Here is an 18,392-nt window from a genome sequence, read left to right as displayed (position 1 = left end):
ATAGCTGTAGCACATGGAATGCAGAGCTATTTTTAAGGTGGTGAGTATCAGTGGAGATTTCCTTAATTCCACTTGTTATTTTCTTCTTTAGGAGAGTGCATGGCTTAAAGAGGATGCTTTTTGGGAAATTTCTTTAATTACACCTATTATCTACTAGAACTAGAGTGCATGGACATGGAGAGGCATCTTTGGAAGACATACCTATTTTAGTTAACCCTATTTTCAGTAGTGGCTGAAGTGCATGGCTTGGAGGAGGATTTATCGGACATATACTTGGATCATTCTATTGCATTAGCCTCCTTTATCTCTTCATCTGCTCTCTTTGGAGGAGTTATCGTTGGTATGTTGTGTTGGCAAGGTTCAACCAAGATTGCTATATGGTAAACACTATTAGGAGTATGCCCAATGTCATTTCAGCATATTCCTTTTGCCTTAGGCCAACTCCAACCAAGAAACCAACAATTACCTTTAGAGAGGAGAGCGAATCATGTCCCATAAGATAACAATAGTACCTTGTATGAATTAAGATGAAGTGAAATGAACCCTAGATCTCCTCTTCCAAGTTTTCTTGGATTGATTGCTTTAGCCTTGTAGTAATCTTGTTTTTCTCTGAAAAGTGCCTTTGAAAAAGATTTGATCAACCAAATAAAAAAAGAGAATCCACGTGCAAAACCTCTTGTCTCATGAAACAATTCTCATTGTATTAGATAGCTTAACAAGTTTACAATGATTTGCCAAGGAGGAGGTCTATATTTATAGATGAGGTTCTTCAAAATTTCCTCCTTGGTCCGCCACAAAATAAATAACTTGGCATCCAGTTTTGAAGATTGAGAGGTGGAGGGAACCCGAGTTTCCATTCCAAAGCCATTCGTTGATGATTAGAGAAGGGTGGCTTTACAAAAGCTGCTATTATTTGCAGAAACTTAGCAGGTCTCTTAGCATACTAGACGAAAATGGGGTTTTTGTGAGTAAAGTCTAATACAATTCCATTGGATAGTAAAGGATGTGCAGGGTTTGAGTTATAAGTGTTTAACAACTTGTCGTTCTCCTACTATTGGGTTGTTCATTTGTAAGAGGAATCAGTCCACTCATTCCTGCATCTCCATTATTAAGACAAAATGACATGTTTCTGAGGGAAGTAGTGTTAATTTTAGGTATGTTCTATGCTTAGAGTAATTTATTTCAATTTTCACAGTTAGCTCAATATCTTTTCCAAATTAGCAATCACATCAACATTAAAGTAAACTGGAAATAAAACATAAACATAAATCGCAGAAGACACCCATGACAAGAGGACACAAGATGTGGTGCTAGCCAGGGACAAACCCCAATGTGGGGAAACCCTTGATCAATTCTTCTTATATGTTCTTCAATAGTTCAGCACAGAGAGAGAGAGAGAGAGAGAGAGAGAGAGAGAGAGAGAGTACATTTACAACATAAGTCAACACTTTGACTTATCTAAATAAGAGCATAGATCATCTCTAAGAAGATGATACATGAGATCAGTTGAAGACATGCTGCTTCAACTGATTCTCCTGGATGACTCCTTCACCTATCATTGTACTGCATCTCGTCATCATGCTGGACCTCATGACCATGCTGTACACATCATACTGCTGCACCTTATGCTGCACTGCTGTCCCATGTGCCATTGTTGCACCATGCTAGCCACTATTGTCTTATGTGTCATACTGTTGTCCCACTGTTTGTGACATAGCCATTCCATGTTTGCTTGTTGTCCCATTGTTTTGGTGCTATCCCAGCACAACTTGCTATGCTTTCCATGCTTGCCATGTTGTACATGCTTGCCATGCTGTCCATGCTTTCCATGCTTGCCGCGCTGTCCATGCTTGCTGCTGTCCCATGTACCTGCTGTTCCATGTGCCTTTGCAGCACTATGTACCTTGCTGTCCTATTTACTTTGCTGTACTAGTTAGCAACACCATGTAGCCCAACTATCCTATTTATTTTGCTGCACTAGTTGTATTTGCTGAAGCTGCTGTTCGTAACAGTCAAGCTATACCTTGCCATACCTCGCTGTTGTCCCAACACAAAAGCAGTGAATTGCTTCTATTCTCCTCGGCCTGGGTACTTGACTTTCCTGCTCTTAACCGTACCTAGAAACAACCCTAAACTAGCCCTCAACAGATCCGCTGTCACCTACAGCAGTTGTTCCTACCACAACCCTCCACGCTGCTCCTTAAGCTTCCCCACACTGTCCCTTTTGGCCCTTCAAATTGTGGCTAAGACTCCGCTGTCCATACAACCCTTTCAAACTAGGTAGCCTCCTAACCACGGTTCTAAGCCTACGTTGTCCATACAACCTCTCCACGCTCTCTAGGGCAGCCTCCTTGACTGCATAGAGACCAACGTATAGGCTAGGGCTCCTACATGATAGCGTAGAGACCAACTTATAGGTTAGGGCTCCTCTTCATCATTGCGTCCTCTAGATTAGGGCAACATATTTCTTCTTCTTGACTGTGACTAGGTTATGCATAGAAGCTAGGGCTAGGACTGTGGCTAGGGCTTATTGTTAAGCCTTCTTTCCTCTTGCGTCTTCGGGCTACTTCCTCCTAGATTTCTCTCACACTAAAACCCAAGACAAGTGGAGAAAAATCAAGAGAGAATTGTGTGTGAAATGATTGTCAAGCCATCTCCTTTTATACTAAAACGTTGAGCACATGTGGGGTTTATTTGGTTGCTGGCCGACCTTGATAAATTGTCTTATAACACAAATAAATTCATAACTCCATGAATACTTATCAGAATCGAATGATCTTTAGATCAATCCTACACCTCTCGATGAGAAGGAGCCAAGAAAAATATCAGCTGCCATAAATAAGACGACCCACATGGAGTTTGGCCCTAGTTGCCAATTTTAACATTCCCTCTCAACTAGGGAGAACTCCATCCGTTGATCCATCTGTCCGACTATACTATCTCTGCCATCAGTGCCCTGCACTGCACTGCTTTGCTGTGCTCTACTCTGCTGAGCTTTGCTCTGCTCTGTTATGCTCTGCTGAACCACGAAGAAGAAGAATTGATCGAGAATGTCTCATACCATTCTCTACTGACTCGAAGTCAGTTCCATATGAAGAGAGTGTCATACCACTTCTACTGACCCGAAGTCAGTTTCATTGATCCCAGATCAATATCACAAGAGAGTGTCTCAAACCACTCATACTGATCCTCGATGAATGGAGGTCATCCTAGCATAGGGAGTACGGTAGATACAACAATGCGTCCATCGATAGTACTACTATGGTCCCTAACCCCATTTCCCTGCTCATTGGTTAGATGAGAGGTACTTCCCCTGAGTCCCAAACTGCATGGGTAGGATGCCTCAACAGGAGAATCACTCATCCGGCCCCTAAGTCATCACGGGGTATCACATGGGAAGGATGAACTATTCACCCTGTACACAACGCACCATTAGGGGAGGGTGAGTCGCCCTATGGCTGCTTGTTGCTCCAAGCAGTACCCCAAGCCCCTCGGAGCTCCCAGAGCTCAATGCATGCATCATGCAGGACCCTCATAAGAGGGTCTCTCAACGACTCCAAGTCGTTCGGGAAAGTCACAAATTTGACCTTTCCTCGGGACTTCGACAGAATCCCTGTGACCTGTAGATCAGTCTGAATGCGATAGAGCCTGCACGCTCATCGATGTACCATATCCCAGATAAAGTAGTTTCTGATGTCTATATGCTGGAGCAATCGTAGAATATGGGTTTCCTCAACAATCGAATCCCCCTTGGTTGACACAGAAGATCGCGGTGGTATCCATCATGTGTACAAACAACTCACTGAAGAGCTCTCGCAACCAGGCAGCTTCACACAAGGTCATACTCGTAGCTATGTATTCAGTCCCAGTGGTGCTCAAAGCAACCGTCTTCTGCTTCCTGCTCATCCAGGATGTTGAGCAGAACCCAAAGAGAATCAACACTTAGAAGTTCTCTTGAGATCCTCCACACTGCCTGCTTAGTTAGCATTCGAACAATCATGCAACTTCATATTTCTGGCAGTGTATCTCAATCCATGAGAGATTGTCCCTGATGATGTCTCAGAAGATTTTTGGCACCAATCCAGTGAGGCTCAACCATATATGAGCTCATCATGCTAACTGCAAAACATATGTCCAGACAGAAGTTCACCAAGAAAACTCAATGCGAATGAGTATATGAAACTCAGAGGCATTTCCCAAATCTGGTCCGCCATTACTACCACAACATCTGAAAGTTAAGCTCCATTGAGGTAGTCATGGGCTTGCAGTTTTCCATTCCAAATCCGGAATCCAACTCCCTGTTACTTATGCAAATGAGAGGGTCTGCACCTGTGAGAAAGAGGTCGTCCTTAGAAGGTGCCAGTATGAGAGGTCTATCATCCACAACCATCAAGCAAAGGTTTGGATTCGCTTCACTCCTAGTGAATCTGAACTTCATTAGACAACTATCAATCCTCTCATACTATGCCAGGGGTGATTTGCTTCAAGCCATAGAGGGCTTTCTTCCACCTGCATACATGAGATTCCCGATCATGAATCTCAAACCCCTCGGGTTGTTCCAAACTTCCAAACCTGTGGACCAGCTACATGAGGGGAATGGTCCCCTTGTAAGATTTTCCTTCGGTACATCTCAGACATGTACCTTCATGCTCCTTTTGAATTCAGGCATACCTATCACCATCTGACTCACATCGGGTAGGGCCTCATAATAAGTAGACCTTCGGTGCTATAGATGAGCATTGAGATGTGACAATTGACATGGTCCCCACTGCCAACCCTGAACTCAAAAGCATCTTTGAAATTTCCATTTTCAAACACGGACCTTTCCATCGATGAATGCCACTTTGAAACCTTTGACTTCCATTGCTAAAATGGACAGTAGGTTCTTCTTTTGATCAGGTACATAAAAGAGATTCTGTAAATGAATCGAGTTACCCTCATTCAATTGAGGGGTAACATTCCCTATGCCATTTCCAGGATAGGTGGCATTGGCTCCAAGTATAATCCCACGATTGTTTCCATCTCTACCAAATTAGAGAGAGCACCCTTCTATCTGATGAAGTGCCTTGAAGCACTATAATCAATAAGCCAGATTCCCATAGAATCTGAAGGAGAGGGCCAATACAAGATAACACTTCTTTATCTTATTAGAAACAACATTTGATTCTTCATACCCGGGGTTCCTTGCTTTCTTTGAAGAGTCGGCCGTATCCTTGATGACCTGCATTACCTGTCATTCCTCTGATCATTGAAGATGTCCCTAGAATGATTGTTATCATCATCAAGTGATGTGTCACTGCCTTGGACACTCCTTTGCATAATGGTCGAACTTATTTCACCCAAGGCATTTGCCTTTCCATCCACCCTTAGATCTGGACATCCCATTGAAGTGATCTTTAGGTCAACAAAAGCTTCTGCTGTGCCATTCTGATAATGTTCTCTGCTTCGACTTCACCCTTGGTGAATTTGAAGAGGGATGAGGAATCCATTGATCCTTTTGTCCTTTCCCAATTGCCTTCGGTGATTGCTCTTTCACTCTTGCTTGGGTTTTGTCTCCACCTCAACTCTGATACCATGTTAATTTTAGGTATATTCTACGCTTAGAGCAATTTATTTCAATTTTCACAGTTAGCTCAATATCTTTTCCAGATTAGCAATCACATCAGCATTAAAGTAAACTGCAGATAGAACATAAACATAAATCTCAAAAGACAAGCCAAGACAAGAGGACACAAGATGTGGCGCTAGCCAGGGACAAACCCCAATGTGGGGAAACCCTTGATCAATTCTTCTTATATGTTCTTCAATAGTTTAGCAGAGAGAGAGAGAGAGAGAGAGAGAGAGAGAGAGAGAGAGTACATTTACAATAGAAGTCAACACTTTGACTTATCTAAATAAGAGCATAGATCATTTCTAAGAAGATGATACATGAGATCATTTGAAGACATGCTGCTTCAATTGATTCTCCAAGGTGACTCCTTCACCCATCATTGTACTACATCCCGTCATCATGCTGCACCTCACCAAGCTACACCATGCTGCGCCAATCATCACAATGTTGGACCTCATGACCATGCTGTACAGATCATACTGTTGCACCTTATGCTGCACACATCATACTGCTGCACCTTATGCTGCACTGCTGTCCCATGTGCCATTGTTGCTAGCCACTGTTGTCCTATGTGGCATATTGCTGTCCCACTGTTAGTGACATAGCCATTCCATGTTTGCTTGTTGTCCCATCACAGTTTTCTATTCTTGCCATGCCATGCTTGCCATGCTGTACATGCTTGTCGTGTTGTCCATGCTTTCCATGCTTGTTGCTGTCCCATGTGCCTTTGCAACACTATGTACCTTGCTGTTCTATTTACTTTGTTGCGCTAGTTAGCAGCGCCACGTAGCCCAACTGTCCTATTTACTTCGCTGCACTAGTTGTACTGCTGAAGCTGCTGTCCGTAACAGTCAAGATATACCTTGCCATACCTCGCTGTTGTCCCAACACAATAGCAATGTATTGCTTCTATTCTCCTCGCCCTGGTTGCTTGCCTTTCTTGGTCTTAACCATACCTGGAAACAACCCTAGTCTAGCCCTCAACAGATCCGCTGTCATCTACAGCAGTTGTTCCTACCACAACCCTTGACGCCGCTCCTTAAGCTTCCCCACGATGTCCCTTTTGGCCCTTCAAACTGCGTCTAAGACTCCGCTGTCCGTACAACCCTTTCATGCTAGTCTAGGGCAGCCTCCTAACCATGTTTCCAAGCCTACGTAGTCCATACAACCTCTCCACGCTGTCTAGGGCAGCCTCCTTCTTGATTGCATAGAGACCAACGTATAGGCTAGGGCTCCTACTTGATAGCGTAGAGACCAGTGTATAGGTTAGGGCTCCTCTTCATGACTGTGTCCTCTAGATTAGGGCATCACTAGGGCTAGGACTGCGGCTAGGGCTTGTTGTTAAGCCTTCTTTCCTCCTGCGTCTTAGGGCTACTTCCTCCTAGATTTCTCTCCAACTAAAACCCAGGACAAGTGGAGAGAAATCAAGAGAGAAGTGTGTGTGAAATCACTGTGAAGTTATCTCCTTTTATACTAAAATGTTGAGCACATGTGGGGTTTATTTGGTTGCTGGCCGACCTTGATGAATTGTCTTATAACACAAATAAATTCATAACTCCATGAATACTTATCGGAATCGGATGATCTTTACATCAATCTTACACCTCTCGATGAGAGGGTTCCAAGAAAAATATCAGCTGCCGTAAATAAGTTGACCCACATGGAGTTTGGCCCTAGTTGCCAATTTTAACAAGTAGAGAAGTTAACTTCTATGCACAACAACCTTAATTCTTAGTTTTGGAAGACTCCTTGTTATGTAAAGTGATCGACAACATCATGAGATATGGAGCAAGATATGACAATGATGGATGGAGGTGTAGACAATAACCAGGATTGGTTGGATTTCCATTAGGCATCTTAGATGAGCTTGAGCACAATGATCATTACAAGGGTGGCAATAATGAGGCTGAAGTGTTTTTGAAACATTTGGATGTGGGAAGAACTACATGCTTTATAATGAAGGCTGAAATATTTGGATGTGGTGGAAGAACTACATCCTATATAAATAAGGCTTAAATATTTGGATGTGTTGGAAGAACTATGCTATATGAACAAGGCTCATGCTGTCTTGACTCTTGACCAATGTTGGAAATGTCTCCTACTTTCGATATTTTCCATTTTTTCCGAGATTTTTAGGTTGCCATTCCTTTGAGTTGCAAATTGAAGCTTATGCTTGATATTTTCTGATATTTTTCCTTGATATCATAAGTGTTTTTCTGGACCCTGCCCCGAAAGGATATTTGCAATATTGGTCTCAAGTTCTTTTTTTTCTGTATCATGTTTTTTGTATAAATTATATTGTTTCTTTTTGAGGTTAGCATGATGATTTATTGATACAACATTCTATTTTCATTTTGTTTAGTAATAAAAGCAACCTTATTTTTTCAAGTTGCAACAATTGTCTAGTTGGTTGTTGCAGCATGTATGTTTATAGTAATTTGATAATACCGCTACATTTATGAATATCGTTCTACCACATTTACATTATGCATCTTTGGTGTGTTTCCCTCTTTGTTGTTCCCTGAAATCTGAGGGTTCTCCCTAGATTTCCTTGAAATTTGGTTCCATGGCTCATGTAACCAAGAGTTTGTCCAAAATAGGGCATATTATCCTTGATAATGCATAGAGCAATTTCAAGTATTTGAATTTTTATGTCTGATTTTGCTCGCCTGACTTTTGTTTTCCTAAATCTGTAGGTGTTGATAATGGAGAAACATTGAGGATGTATGGATATGGTGGGGAAGACCCAGAAGGTGCCCAACCAGGAGACCTCTATGTTGCTCTTAAGGTGAAAAGGCTTAAGTATTCCTTTGTAGACTTCATTCACAATGAAAGGAATTAAAGCTTTTAGAATCTTAGATGTATTGAAATTTGTTGTTAGATATGTTTACTTCTAGAAGTATAATATGTAGGACCTAGAAAGACATTTGCTATCAAGTCATAATGTTGCTAAGTAGTTTGGCAGGTCCGTGATGATCCAATATTCCGTAGAGAAGGAGTTGACATTCACGTGGAGGCAGTCATAAGCTTCACTCAGGTATTATTAATCTTATTAATATTGTTTTATTTTTAGTTACAATTTTTGTAGGTGTACTATGAATATTGAATATTCATTGAAATGATATTTTTTATATTGTGCTTTACATCTGTAGTTGTGTTGTGTCATCATATGTACAGATAAATTTAGAGGCTTAATGGAGATTGTCTTTAAAATTTGTTTATAGTGAACATTGTGTTCAGGAAAGGTGGCTAACTGTTAGATTATAATTTTCAAATTTGTGGCACTTCAATAAGATTGCTCTCTTTACTTCTCCTTCCATTTTAGGAGCTATGTTCTAGTTTCTAATGTAGTTCTTTTCTATTCAACTAGAAACATGTCCATCCAGGAAGGACCCAAAGCCGTGTATTCCACAGGTCAGGGTTCAATGCTCTCCTCTACAAGTTTTGTTCAGTGCTCTAATCACAACTTTTGAAGCCATATGCTCCTCCAGGTCCACGACAACTCTGAATGCTCACTGACCCAAGCGTCCTCAAGTCAAGCACAAGTTTCCATTTAAGCAACCAAGTTGTCCCATGCTACATAGCACTAAAATCCCTTTTAAGTGCTCCAACATCCCTCCTCTCTTATTGGTTCTCCTTTGAACCAAGAAATTGAGCTTTCCATGTGCACCTTAGTGTTGAGAAACCAATAGGCTGGCAAATTAGGGTTGATTTCTCTTTACTTGATAATTGCTTCTCAATATTTGTTGGCTTCTTATTTCTTTTATTATGTTCTCTTCATCAAACAATTACCAAAACATAAAAACATGAAGATGACAAGAGACACAAAACACAAAGATGTAGGCTCCAAGCTAGGGCAAAACCCCACAAGGGGAAAAACCCAAACAACTTCTCTTCTTATAGAATCAGATCAAAATGAGAAATCCAAGACCCAAGGCCAAGACTAAGACCTCCACAAAGAACCAAGTCAGCCCTCCTTCAAACCTTTCTCAATGTAGTCAAATCCAACAAAGTCAATATCGGTCAACACTCCTCAAATCTGATCTAATTCTGAAATTTTCGGCCCTGCGGTAGTTCTGAAAATTTTGGCCGTGTTGCAGATCTGAAATTTCACGTGTGTGGCATAAGTAGGGCATAAAAACACAATAATTACTTCCTTTGACCTTGGCTCTCTCTCCTTCGACCTTCACTCTTCTTCTTTTGTCTTTTGCTAATCTTCTTTCTCCTTTTCTTGGCACAGAATTTGATGAGATGAGTTGGTGCTCTAATGAGTTTGAATTGCTCTCTATACATACACATCGAGGGGGTTGAATAGGTGCCTTTTTGGGTTGACTTGTCCAGGCAGGGCCGACTTGGTCTTGTGGGTGACAAATTGACTCTTTTAGCTCAAAATAAAATATTTTCTTTTCTTACAAATAGTTCAAGTGGGACTTTGACTCGAGAAACTTTCTTTTGACTCAATAAACCCTAGAAGCATGAAGAACATGCATTGACTAATAATAATAATAATAATAATAATAATATGTTTTTTCTTTTGTTTTTACATGAAATTTATAATGACACAAGTACGATGATAATTATGAAGACTGAACCTAATTATATTTCCAACACTCAAGAAGAATGTCACCATGCCACATATGATACCGGACTCTTAAGGAAGTACATCGTATGGGCATCTAGTCAAGCTGTAGCAATCCATGAGTTAACTCTCTTCATCATGCATGTATACTAAGATACAGCCAAGGGTAGGCATCACACCATGCAATCCACATGGCATCCCCCAAGCATGGTGTAAACATGTTTGGGATATCCTCTAAACTAACAATATCTATTACTTTGTCAGGAATCATGTCATAATGATCTTTTCATGAGCATGCTTGTTGTTGAGACAGCTGTTACACCAATGTCCTTGGTTTCCAAAGAAGAAAAACATGAGAATAATGTCTTCAGTGGTTTGCACCAGCTCTGATTGTCTTAATTAATCTCTGTTCCAGGCAATACTTGGTGGGACTATCCAGGTGCCAACTTTAACAGGAGACATTGTGTTGAAGGTACCTTTGCAGCTCTATAGATTTGTATTTTTCATAATGTTCAGGATTTGCAGTGTGCTGGAAATATACTGTCACGTGTATTTTGATTGTGTTGTTTTATATTCTGGCCTCTAGGTTCGTGAAGGGACACAGCATGGTCAGAAGGTTGTTTTGAAAGGAAAGGGTATGAGAGCAACAAACTATTTGTATATGTTTTTCCGATAGTCTAGTGCTCGCATGCCTTAGTTCCCCTGTTTGATTTTATGGTATGCTATAATTTAGTAAGCTCAAGCTCTTTGTATATTCTGTTAGTAACCTTTCTGTTCTGCATTGCCTTATATAAATAAATTATCTTCATTTCCTTCTTGACATTTTTCAAAGGTTAGAACAAATTCTCTAATTTCTGACGAAGATTCCTCTGATATTTAGGCATTAGATTACGGAATTCTACCCAGTATGGCAATCAGTATGTACATTTTCGAGTCATTATTCCAACGTAAGTTCTGCAGCTTAAGCCTTTTGGTACATTTTCGTTGATAACCTGTGGACTTGGATATAGACTGAAATCAATTCATTTGTTTTTTGAAAACTAAGATTACTGATCAGTTTTTAAATATAAATATGATAACTTCATTGATTGGGAGATATTTTATTGTAGAGCTTGTATTTTTCGATGAATGTTGCAAATCCCATCTTATTGACATTCTTGGATTGTCCTATAGCTTTACTGTTTCCTTTATGAAAACACAATTGTTGAGAAGATATCTTTATTTCTTGTCGTAGACAATTTGTGACTTTATTTTTCTTAGTAAGGCAATGTTGTGGCTACTTGACAAAGACAAACACATGCATAAGTCAGTAGGGGAAGCTGTAAAAATTACGAAAATGTGCAGGTCATATGTATTGTTTTAAGGAATGGCCACCCATTATGTTGAAACTTCAGAGAACATGTTTTGAGGGCTTAATCAACTAACTAAATAAAATGGTTGTCCATCCATATAAAATGTCCGAAGTCATATGCTTCTTCCATTTATCTTTGCATCAACCTTCTCACTACAAGTCTCAAGCTTTCAAGTAGAATAGTTCGTATGTCCCTGCATATTTTTTTTCACGATCTGTTGCTGCCAATTTCTATGTGCATTTCTACAGCTTGGTGTAATGGTTAGATTAAAAATTCCAGTAATAACATGCTAAAAGAAACTACTCCATAAGCTCAACTAGTGCCTGGCACAGTCAGCCTGTTGTGAAGGCTATTCCAAATCATTTTCAACCTAGTTATGATTTGGGTGGGGCTTACGTGTGCTGATCATTTATACATGTGCCAATTGTTTGTGATTCCTTATTGTGATTGATCCTATATATAGTGCAGAAGAAATGGATACGAAGTTTAGCTGCATGATTGGCTATGGGAACATGGGTAGAATAATGTTTCCCAATTGCAGGAAGCTAACTTGTGCCTTAAGGACAATGAAAAGATCTTTTGTTAGTACCCATCTTAATGGGGTTGCATTATTTGTTCATATTAATTAACATACATACCCCATGCCTTTGGTAGTGTTTGTCTCTCTAATCAATGAAGGTCTTCCTGACATGCTGGTGTTTGTGGTTGATGACTACAAAATGAATTAGGGAGGTCAATCTCTCTCTCTCTCTCTCTCTCTCTCTCTCTATATATATATATATATATATATAGATATAATTTCAACCAGAGGAAAGAAATCAGCCTCCCTTCGAGCCTGAAGGTAAGAGTGAGGTTGCTGCTACGCATCCCTGCCCCGTATCATGAATCCTTCGTGTCAGACATGACACCATAATGATATGTTCTTGACATGAGTTTGACTCGTGTCCTAGGCAAAGGACACAACTTACAAGTCAGATTCGTGTCAGGAACTTGCCAAAAGCATGCCCGATTTTGTGACGTGTCCCTGGGAAACAACCCCACATGCTTTAAAACTTACTTCTAGGTTGAATTTTCCACTCTTTTGTTTGCTGTTTTGGAAATATGGGATCATTTGGATGGCCCACAAGGGAGAGAAATGAGTTCTAGACGAGATTCGAAGTGTAGATAAGTGGAAAAGGTTTGAAAAAGAACTTGCTTTCTATTTCTTGGTTAAAAGGTGATAGGGTTGCATTTGTTGATGGGAAAGTTATTGTATGGGCTAAGGGATCTAGCACTAAAAATGCTAATACTTTGGGATTCGAGAAGGGTAGTTGTATAGACTTTTAACACCTCCTCCTCAAGCTCTAGTACATTTAGATATCAACCCTTGCGAATTATGGCATAGAAGGTATGGTCACCTTTAATTAAAGATATTGCCATCATTGAATCATATGCTTACTAGTATCCCCGAATTGAAAGAAGAGCATGAAGGAGTTTGTAAGGGATGTGCTCTTGGCAAGAATGTGAAGAAACGTTTGCAAGCAGTGACATAAGATCTAAGGAAATTTTGGATCTCATACATTTTGATGTTTGTGGACCCATGGCAGAAAAGTCTCTTGGTGGTCATCAATACTATGTAACATTCATTGATGATCACTCTAGAAAGACTTGGATATACCTCCTCAAGTCTAAGGATGAAGTATTTGAGAAATTTCAAGAGTTCAAGGCAAGAGTGGAAAATTTGACCGGAAGGAAGATCAAAACCATAAGATCAGATAATGATTGAGAATATACTTCTAGAGAACTTGTAGCTTTTTGCAAGGAAGCAGGAATTAAGGAGGAGCTAATAGTTCCCTACAACCGATGCATTGAAGAATGTGTTAGAGCTATGCTACATGACCAAGACCTTCCCAAGTTCTTATGGGGAGAAGCATCTGTAACAACAATATATACAAAAAATCGAAGCCCTCATAAAATTCTTAATGACATGACACCGAAAGAAGCATTCACAGGAAATAAGCCAAGTGTTGATCATCTCTGAAGATTTGGATGGCTTGTATACATTCGCATTCTTAAGGACAAAAGGAAGAAGTTAAACCCTATAGGTATAAGAGGCATCTTTGTTGGATATAGCACTTCGTCAAAAACTTATAGAGTTTACATCAAATAAGATTGTCGTATTGAAGTAAGCAAAGTTGTTATATTTGACGAAAGCATTACATATAAGAATTCCAAAGACATCCCATTGATTTTGATGAGGAAGAAGAACCTATCTTTGAAGAAATATCAAGGCATGACAATACTCAAGAACGTACAACCAATCATGAAGAAATTGAAGGACGAAGTGAAGCCATGCAACAAGTCATCATTCTAGAAACTCAAAAGTGGCCAACTTGGTTAAGGTCAACTCTACAGGAAGCCGAAGGACATGTAGCAACAAAGGGAACATCCAAAGAAAAGAAGAAGCCTAAGAGATATTCAAGTTATGTAGCTTACATGATTAAACTTATTGATGCAAAACCTCCACTTATGAGAAGGCTATCGAAGTCCATGATAAAGAAACACATGTTTGCATGTTGAAGAAGGCTCTATATGGTTGAAAGCAAGCACCTAGAGCTTGGTACGCTAGGATGGATGCATATCTACAAAGACTTTGTTTTGACAAAAGTTCTGCAGGTCCTATTCTCTACATGAAGGTGGTTAAGAATGAACTTGTGATCATACTACTATATGTGGCTGACCTACTAATAATAGGTGGAGCGTTGTATTAAAGAGTGCAAGAAGTAGCTTGTAACTGAATTTGATATGAAGGACCTTGGACTGATGCATTACTACTTGGGACTAGAAGTATGGTAGAAACCTCATGAGACCTATATTGGTCAAGGGAAATATGTGATCAACTAAGTCACTTGACACGGGGACACATGACACGAAGGACACGAGGATTCGAGTGTTCGACACGGGCACGTTGACCCCACGGAACATGACACATATATATATATATATATATATATAAGTTTTACAAAGTAACATTATGCATACAAATACAATTGTGACATATTCATTAATGATCCAATAGGAGAAAGATAAGATACTGCTGTTTTATCATTAACTCATCAAAATCAAAATGTGTTACATACATAGTAGCAATGCCAATGGTAAATAGAAATAGCAAATACAAAACAACTACAAGCCTCAAGGCAGTGGGTAGCTCATGAGTCATCAATCCTCATCATCAAAATAAACATCATTGTCATAATCATGGTCACCACTGTTCTCTTCTGCTGCATCCTCCTCCTCTGTATCCAATGTCATCTTTGCATCTGCTGGTGTGGAGGATGACCCCTCTACAGTATCACCATCATCAAAAGTGACAGGCTCTAGCATTGGCTCATTAAGAGCCAAGTTGGCCAATGCCAACTCAACACTACTGTCCAAACCCATATCATCAGGAATGACATCCCACATCTTTGTCTTTCCCTTCAACCACTCGTCCCTCTGCTAGTAGATAAGACGAAGTATGGTGTGCACATACACCATTGTCTTTGCTCGAGACTGCATAAGCTTGCTCTTCTTCACACTATACAAATTCCCATATGTGCTCCTATTCCTCTTGCAACGAGAGGATGAAGTCACTTGAGAGAGGAGCCTCATGGCTAACTGCTGTAGAGGAGGGCTTGTTGCCCCATGAGTTGCCCACCAAGAATAGGGCTTCTTAACCCTGTCTCTAATCACATCATATCCTGCAAATTGACCAGTGCTAGTGGAAAACTCTGCAAAGGCATCCTCCACCTCATCAAGGGATGCTCTATCTTGAAAAATCCGCCTCAATGCATCTTTCCTCCCTTGTGAAATTTCACCATCCATGTGAGGAGGGAATCTGCGGGAAGGTCCACCATTTAGCCACTCATGGTTGTAGTATTTTGGGTTCAATGAGTGAGCCAAACAATGCAAAGGTGTGCAATTCTTGTCCCATCTGCTAATAAGAATATCTTGTATGGTGGTGAAGAAAGCCTCTGATGATCTCTCATACTCGGGGAACTCACTCTATAAAATAATGCTCCTCACAAACTCAATCATGAAATCCCATCCCTCATAAGCCTTTCCTAGGATGGGTTGGTCTGTATCTGCAAATCGTAGCAAAGAAATGATAGGGTCCATGATCTTAATAAGTAAATCTACCCTCTCCCACCAAGCATCATCTAACATTGTGTCCTTCACTCTTTTTGAGGCTGCTTGATTTGTTTTTCTCCAAAAAGACCAAAACTCTGAAATAACCATGGCCCCAAGAGTGGTCTTGACCTCTCTTAATCTCTTAAACATGGTGAATGAAGAGGCAAACTGTGTATCTGCAATCTTCAACAATGATAGATTGGTGTACTCCTTGTATATAGTGAGGGCATTTGTATGATTTTGCACAAAGTTGCAGATATGCCGTGCATCCTCAATAATACTTCCAATCCAAAGCACATCAGAAGCAATAGATTTAAGTGCTAAATTCAATGAATGGACAGTGCAAGGTGTCCAAAATACTTGTGGATATTTAGCTTCCATAATCATTCCAACAACCTTGCAAACAGGTGCATTATCTGTGAATCAACACCTACATCTTCAATAACTTAATGAACAACTCACCCATATATTCTGCATCCTTGTATTGTCCAAGTGCATCCACTGATTTTAAGAAAACTGGACCATTCAAGGAAGACACCATGAAGGTGATGAGTAGTTGGTGTGCTGGATCTGTCCATTGGAGTGAGACTCTTTGGGGCAGCACCATCCGGGGGAGTTTGGAGCTGGGGTGTTGGGGATATCATTTTGAGGGCCATTTGAGGAGGATTGCTGGAGTTGGTAGAGCAGAGATTGATAGGATTAGTCACAACAACAAAATTTGAAATTGGAGGAGGGCCAAGCTGTGAAGGGTCAATTTTTGAAGGTTGGAACCAAGGGAAACCCTTGGGTTTTGGGCAAGGATCACATTCCTAATTTTATAGAATATTATGGGTAGATCTGACGGGTCAAACAGAGGTCCAAACTCAGCCAATAGCTAGAGGAGCTAAGGGGAATTTGGGCCAAAATTTCGAGGTCAACATTTGGCCAATTCCTTCGTGGGTTATTTTGGGTTTCTTGCGTAGAGGCTGCAATTATTTTACCAGAATCTTCTGAGCAATAGGGAAGGCTCTAACAATAGATCATTTTAGGCAACAAAACCTTTTTGGGCAGTAACAGTGTAGCTCTTGGGCTGGATTACCAACAGATTTGAGGAGGGTGTTCCATTGTTCATTTTGGGCTTTTCTATTTTGCTTAGAGCAAGCCCGGTGCACACAATCTAGCACGTTGTTGTACACCTCTTTCCATTTAATATAATGAGTAGACAACACAGTTGGTTGCCAATTCGGTGGTCTGATGATCTGATTTAATTTTATGGTGTTTTTTTTATTTTTCTCTTTGCATAGCACTAATTTTCCCTAGTTTGGAACATTACAGTGGTATCAGAGCATGATCTTGGCCCAGCTATGGGAAATTAGCTAGATCATGGAAGCTTTGGGTATGAGTGCACAGTGACAGGTGAAACTGGAGACAAACCCATGGCTCAAGGGAAATCAGTATGCGGAAATTATGGGGTAGAATTCATTGGGACGATGATAGATTGGCCCAGTTGAGGAGGGTGACAAACCAAGCCCATCCTCACCCTTACAACAAAGACGTTAGAGGTGAGCAGGCCATGGGGGTGCAACCATCTACAACATGTGGGGAAAGCTGACTAGATCAGGGCACCAAATCTCCTGAAAAGGAGCAAGCATGACAAAGACGGTTAGAGGGTGAGACCAGGGGGTGCTTTTGCTGGTGGAGACCTGGCTTTAGATATTAGGAGCCTGACGAGGAGGTTGAGAATGATGCTGAGAGCCCACCCACGGGATGGTGAGGAGCACATCGTTATACTCGGTGTGGCACAAGAGTCACCTTTATTGGAGACCTCTTTGATAGCCCCAGTTGACACCTTGGTGGAGAGGATAGAGCCTACACACATAGAACCATCGGAACGGTGTCACCCATGGACGAGATGCCAATAGTTGTTGAGGTATTTGGAGCTGTGACCGAGTTTTCAGGTGATAGATGCCCTTGACGGTTCCATCAGTTTCAGGTCGACCTTCTAGCATTAAAAAGGAAGCTCGTGCTAGTGCGAGAGGCTATTCTGCAGTAGAACGATGAGCTAGAGGGCATGAGAGAAACCCTCTTTGAGCATACATAGATGGGGCTAGAAGCACTGTGAAGTTACCTTTACCCATTGGATAGAGAGAGACAAAGTGACCTAGTCAGATTTCATGTGTTGACCAAGGTTGGGAGATGAGACGACCTGAGTTGCACAGCGTATAACACCCACATGCTGGGGTTGTTCTATGTGTGTGAGTTTGTGCATTCAATCCCTCTCTTTGGGTTGGATGGCGAGAGATTTTGAGTTGGTACCCTGTGGAGTGGGCTATGGAGATGGTGGTGGACCTAGGTGTAGCTCAACAGGAGCTTCTAGGCACTGGGGATACCGACAGCACAGACTGGCATTGGGTTCCGAATGGGACTACTTATCATTTCTCAGGGATGTTGGTTGACTACAACTGGGATGGTGCAGTTGGCCTAGCAGTTGAGCGTGCACATTCGCTAGGGGAGTCTCGGTCAGCACCAGTGGCCGACCCATTTATGGTTAGACTCTTCTGGTTTTCTTGGTATCGAATTTGTACACGGGATCATTGGGTGATCAACATACTCTGGCGGGAGTCTGTCAGAGGAGATGGCATTGGAAGGCCACCAAACAATGCCTTGTATGGAGCTAGGGGATCTTCACTTTTGTGTGGGGCACAGAGGAAGCAGAGGA

The 18,392-nt window shown here is 41.0% G+C and overlaps 1 protein-coding gene across 6 annotated transcripts in view; it reads left to right on the top strand.

Moving 5' to 3' along the window:
* LOC149222233 (chaperone protein dnaJ GFA2, mitochondrial-like) overlaps nt 1-18,392 on the top strand; it is a 235,275-nt gene that overhangs the window by 173,204 nt on the left and 43,679 nt on the right. For 3 of the 6 annotated variants that reach the window (XM_089385321.1, XM_089385323.1, XM_089385322.1), the window contains exons 15-19: nt 8,308-8,399; nt 8,577-8,648; nt 10,606-10,662; nt 10,777-10,825; nt 11,071-11,137. In XM_089385321.1, coding sequence (XP_089241447.1) covers nt 8,308-8,399; nt 8,577-8,648; nt 10,606-10,662; nt 10,777-10,825; nt 11,071-11,137 — 337 coding nt within the window. Of the gene's footprint in view, nt 1-8,307; nt 8,400-8,568; nt 8,649-10,605; nt 10,663-10,776; nt 10,908-11,070; nt 11,138-18,392 lie in introns of those variants that run through there. The other 3 variants (XR_016249417.1, XM_089385324.1, XM_089385325.1) reach the window with 3 other exon arrangements.

The sequence above is a fragment of the Pinus tabuliformis genome, chromosome Q (assembly GCF_031772625.1).
Source record: "Pinus tabuliformis cultivar Carrire ecotype Pingquan chromosome Q, CPIR1, whole genome shotgun sequence".
Lineage (NCBI taxonomy): Eukaryota > Viridiplantae > Streptophyta > Pinopsida > Pinales > Pinaceae > Pinus > Pinus tabuliformis.
The sequence above is the reverse complement of the archived record's forward strand: the minus strand, read 5'-3'. Positions and strand labels throughout refer to the sequence as shown.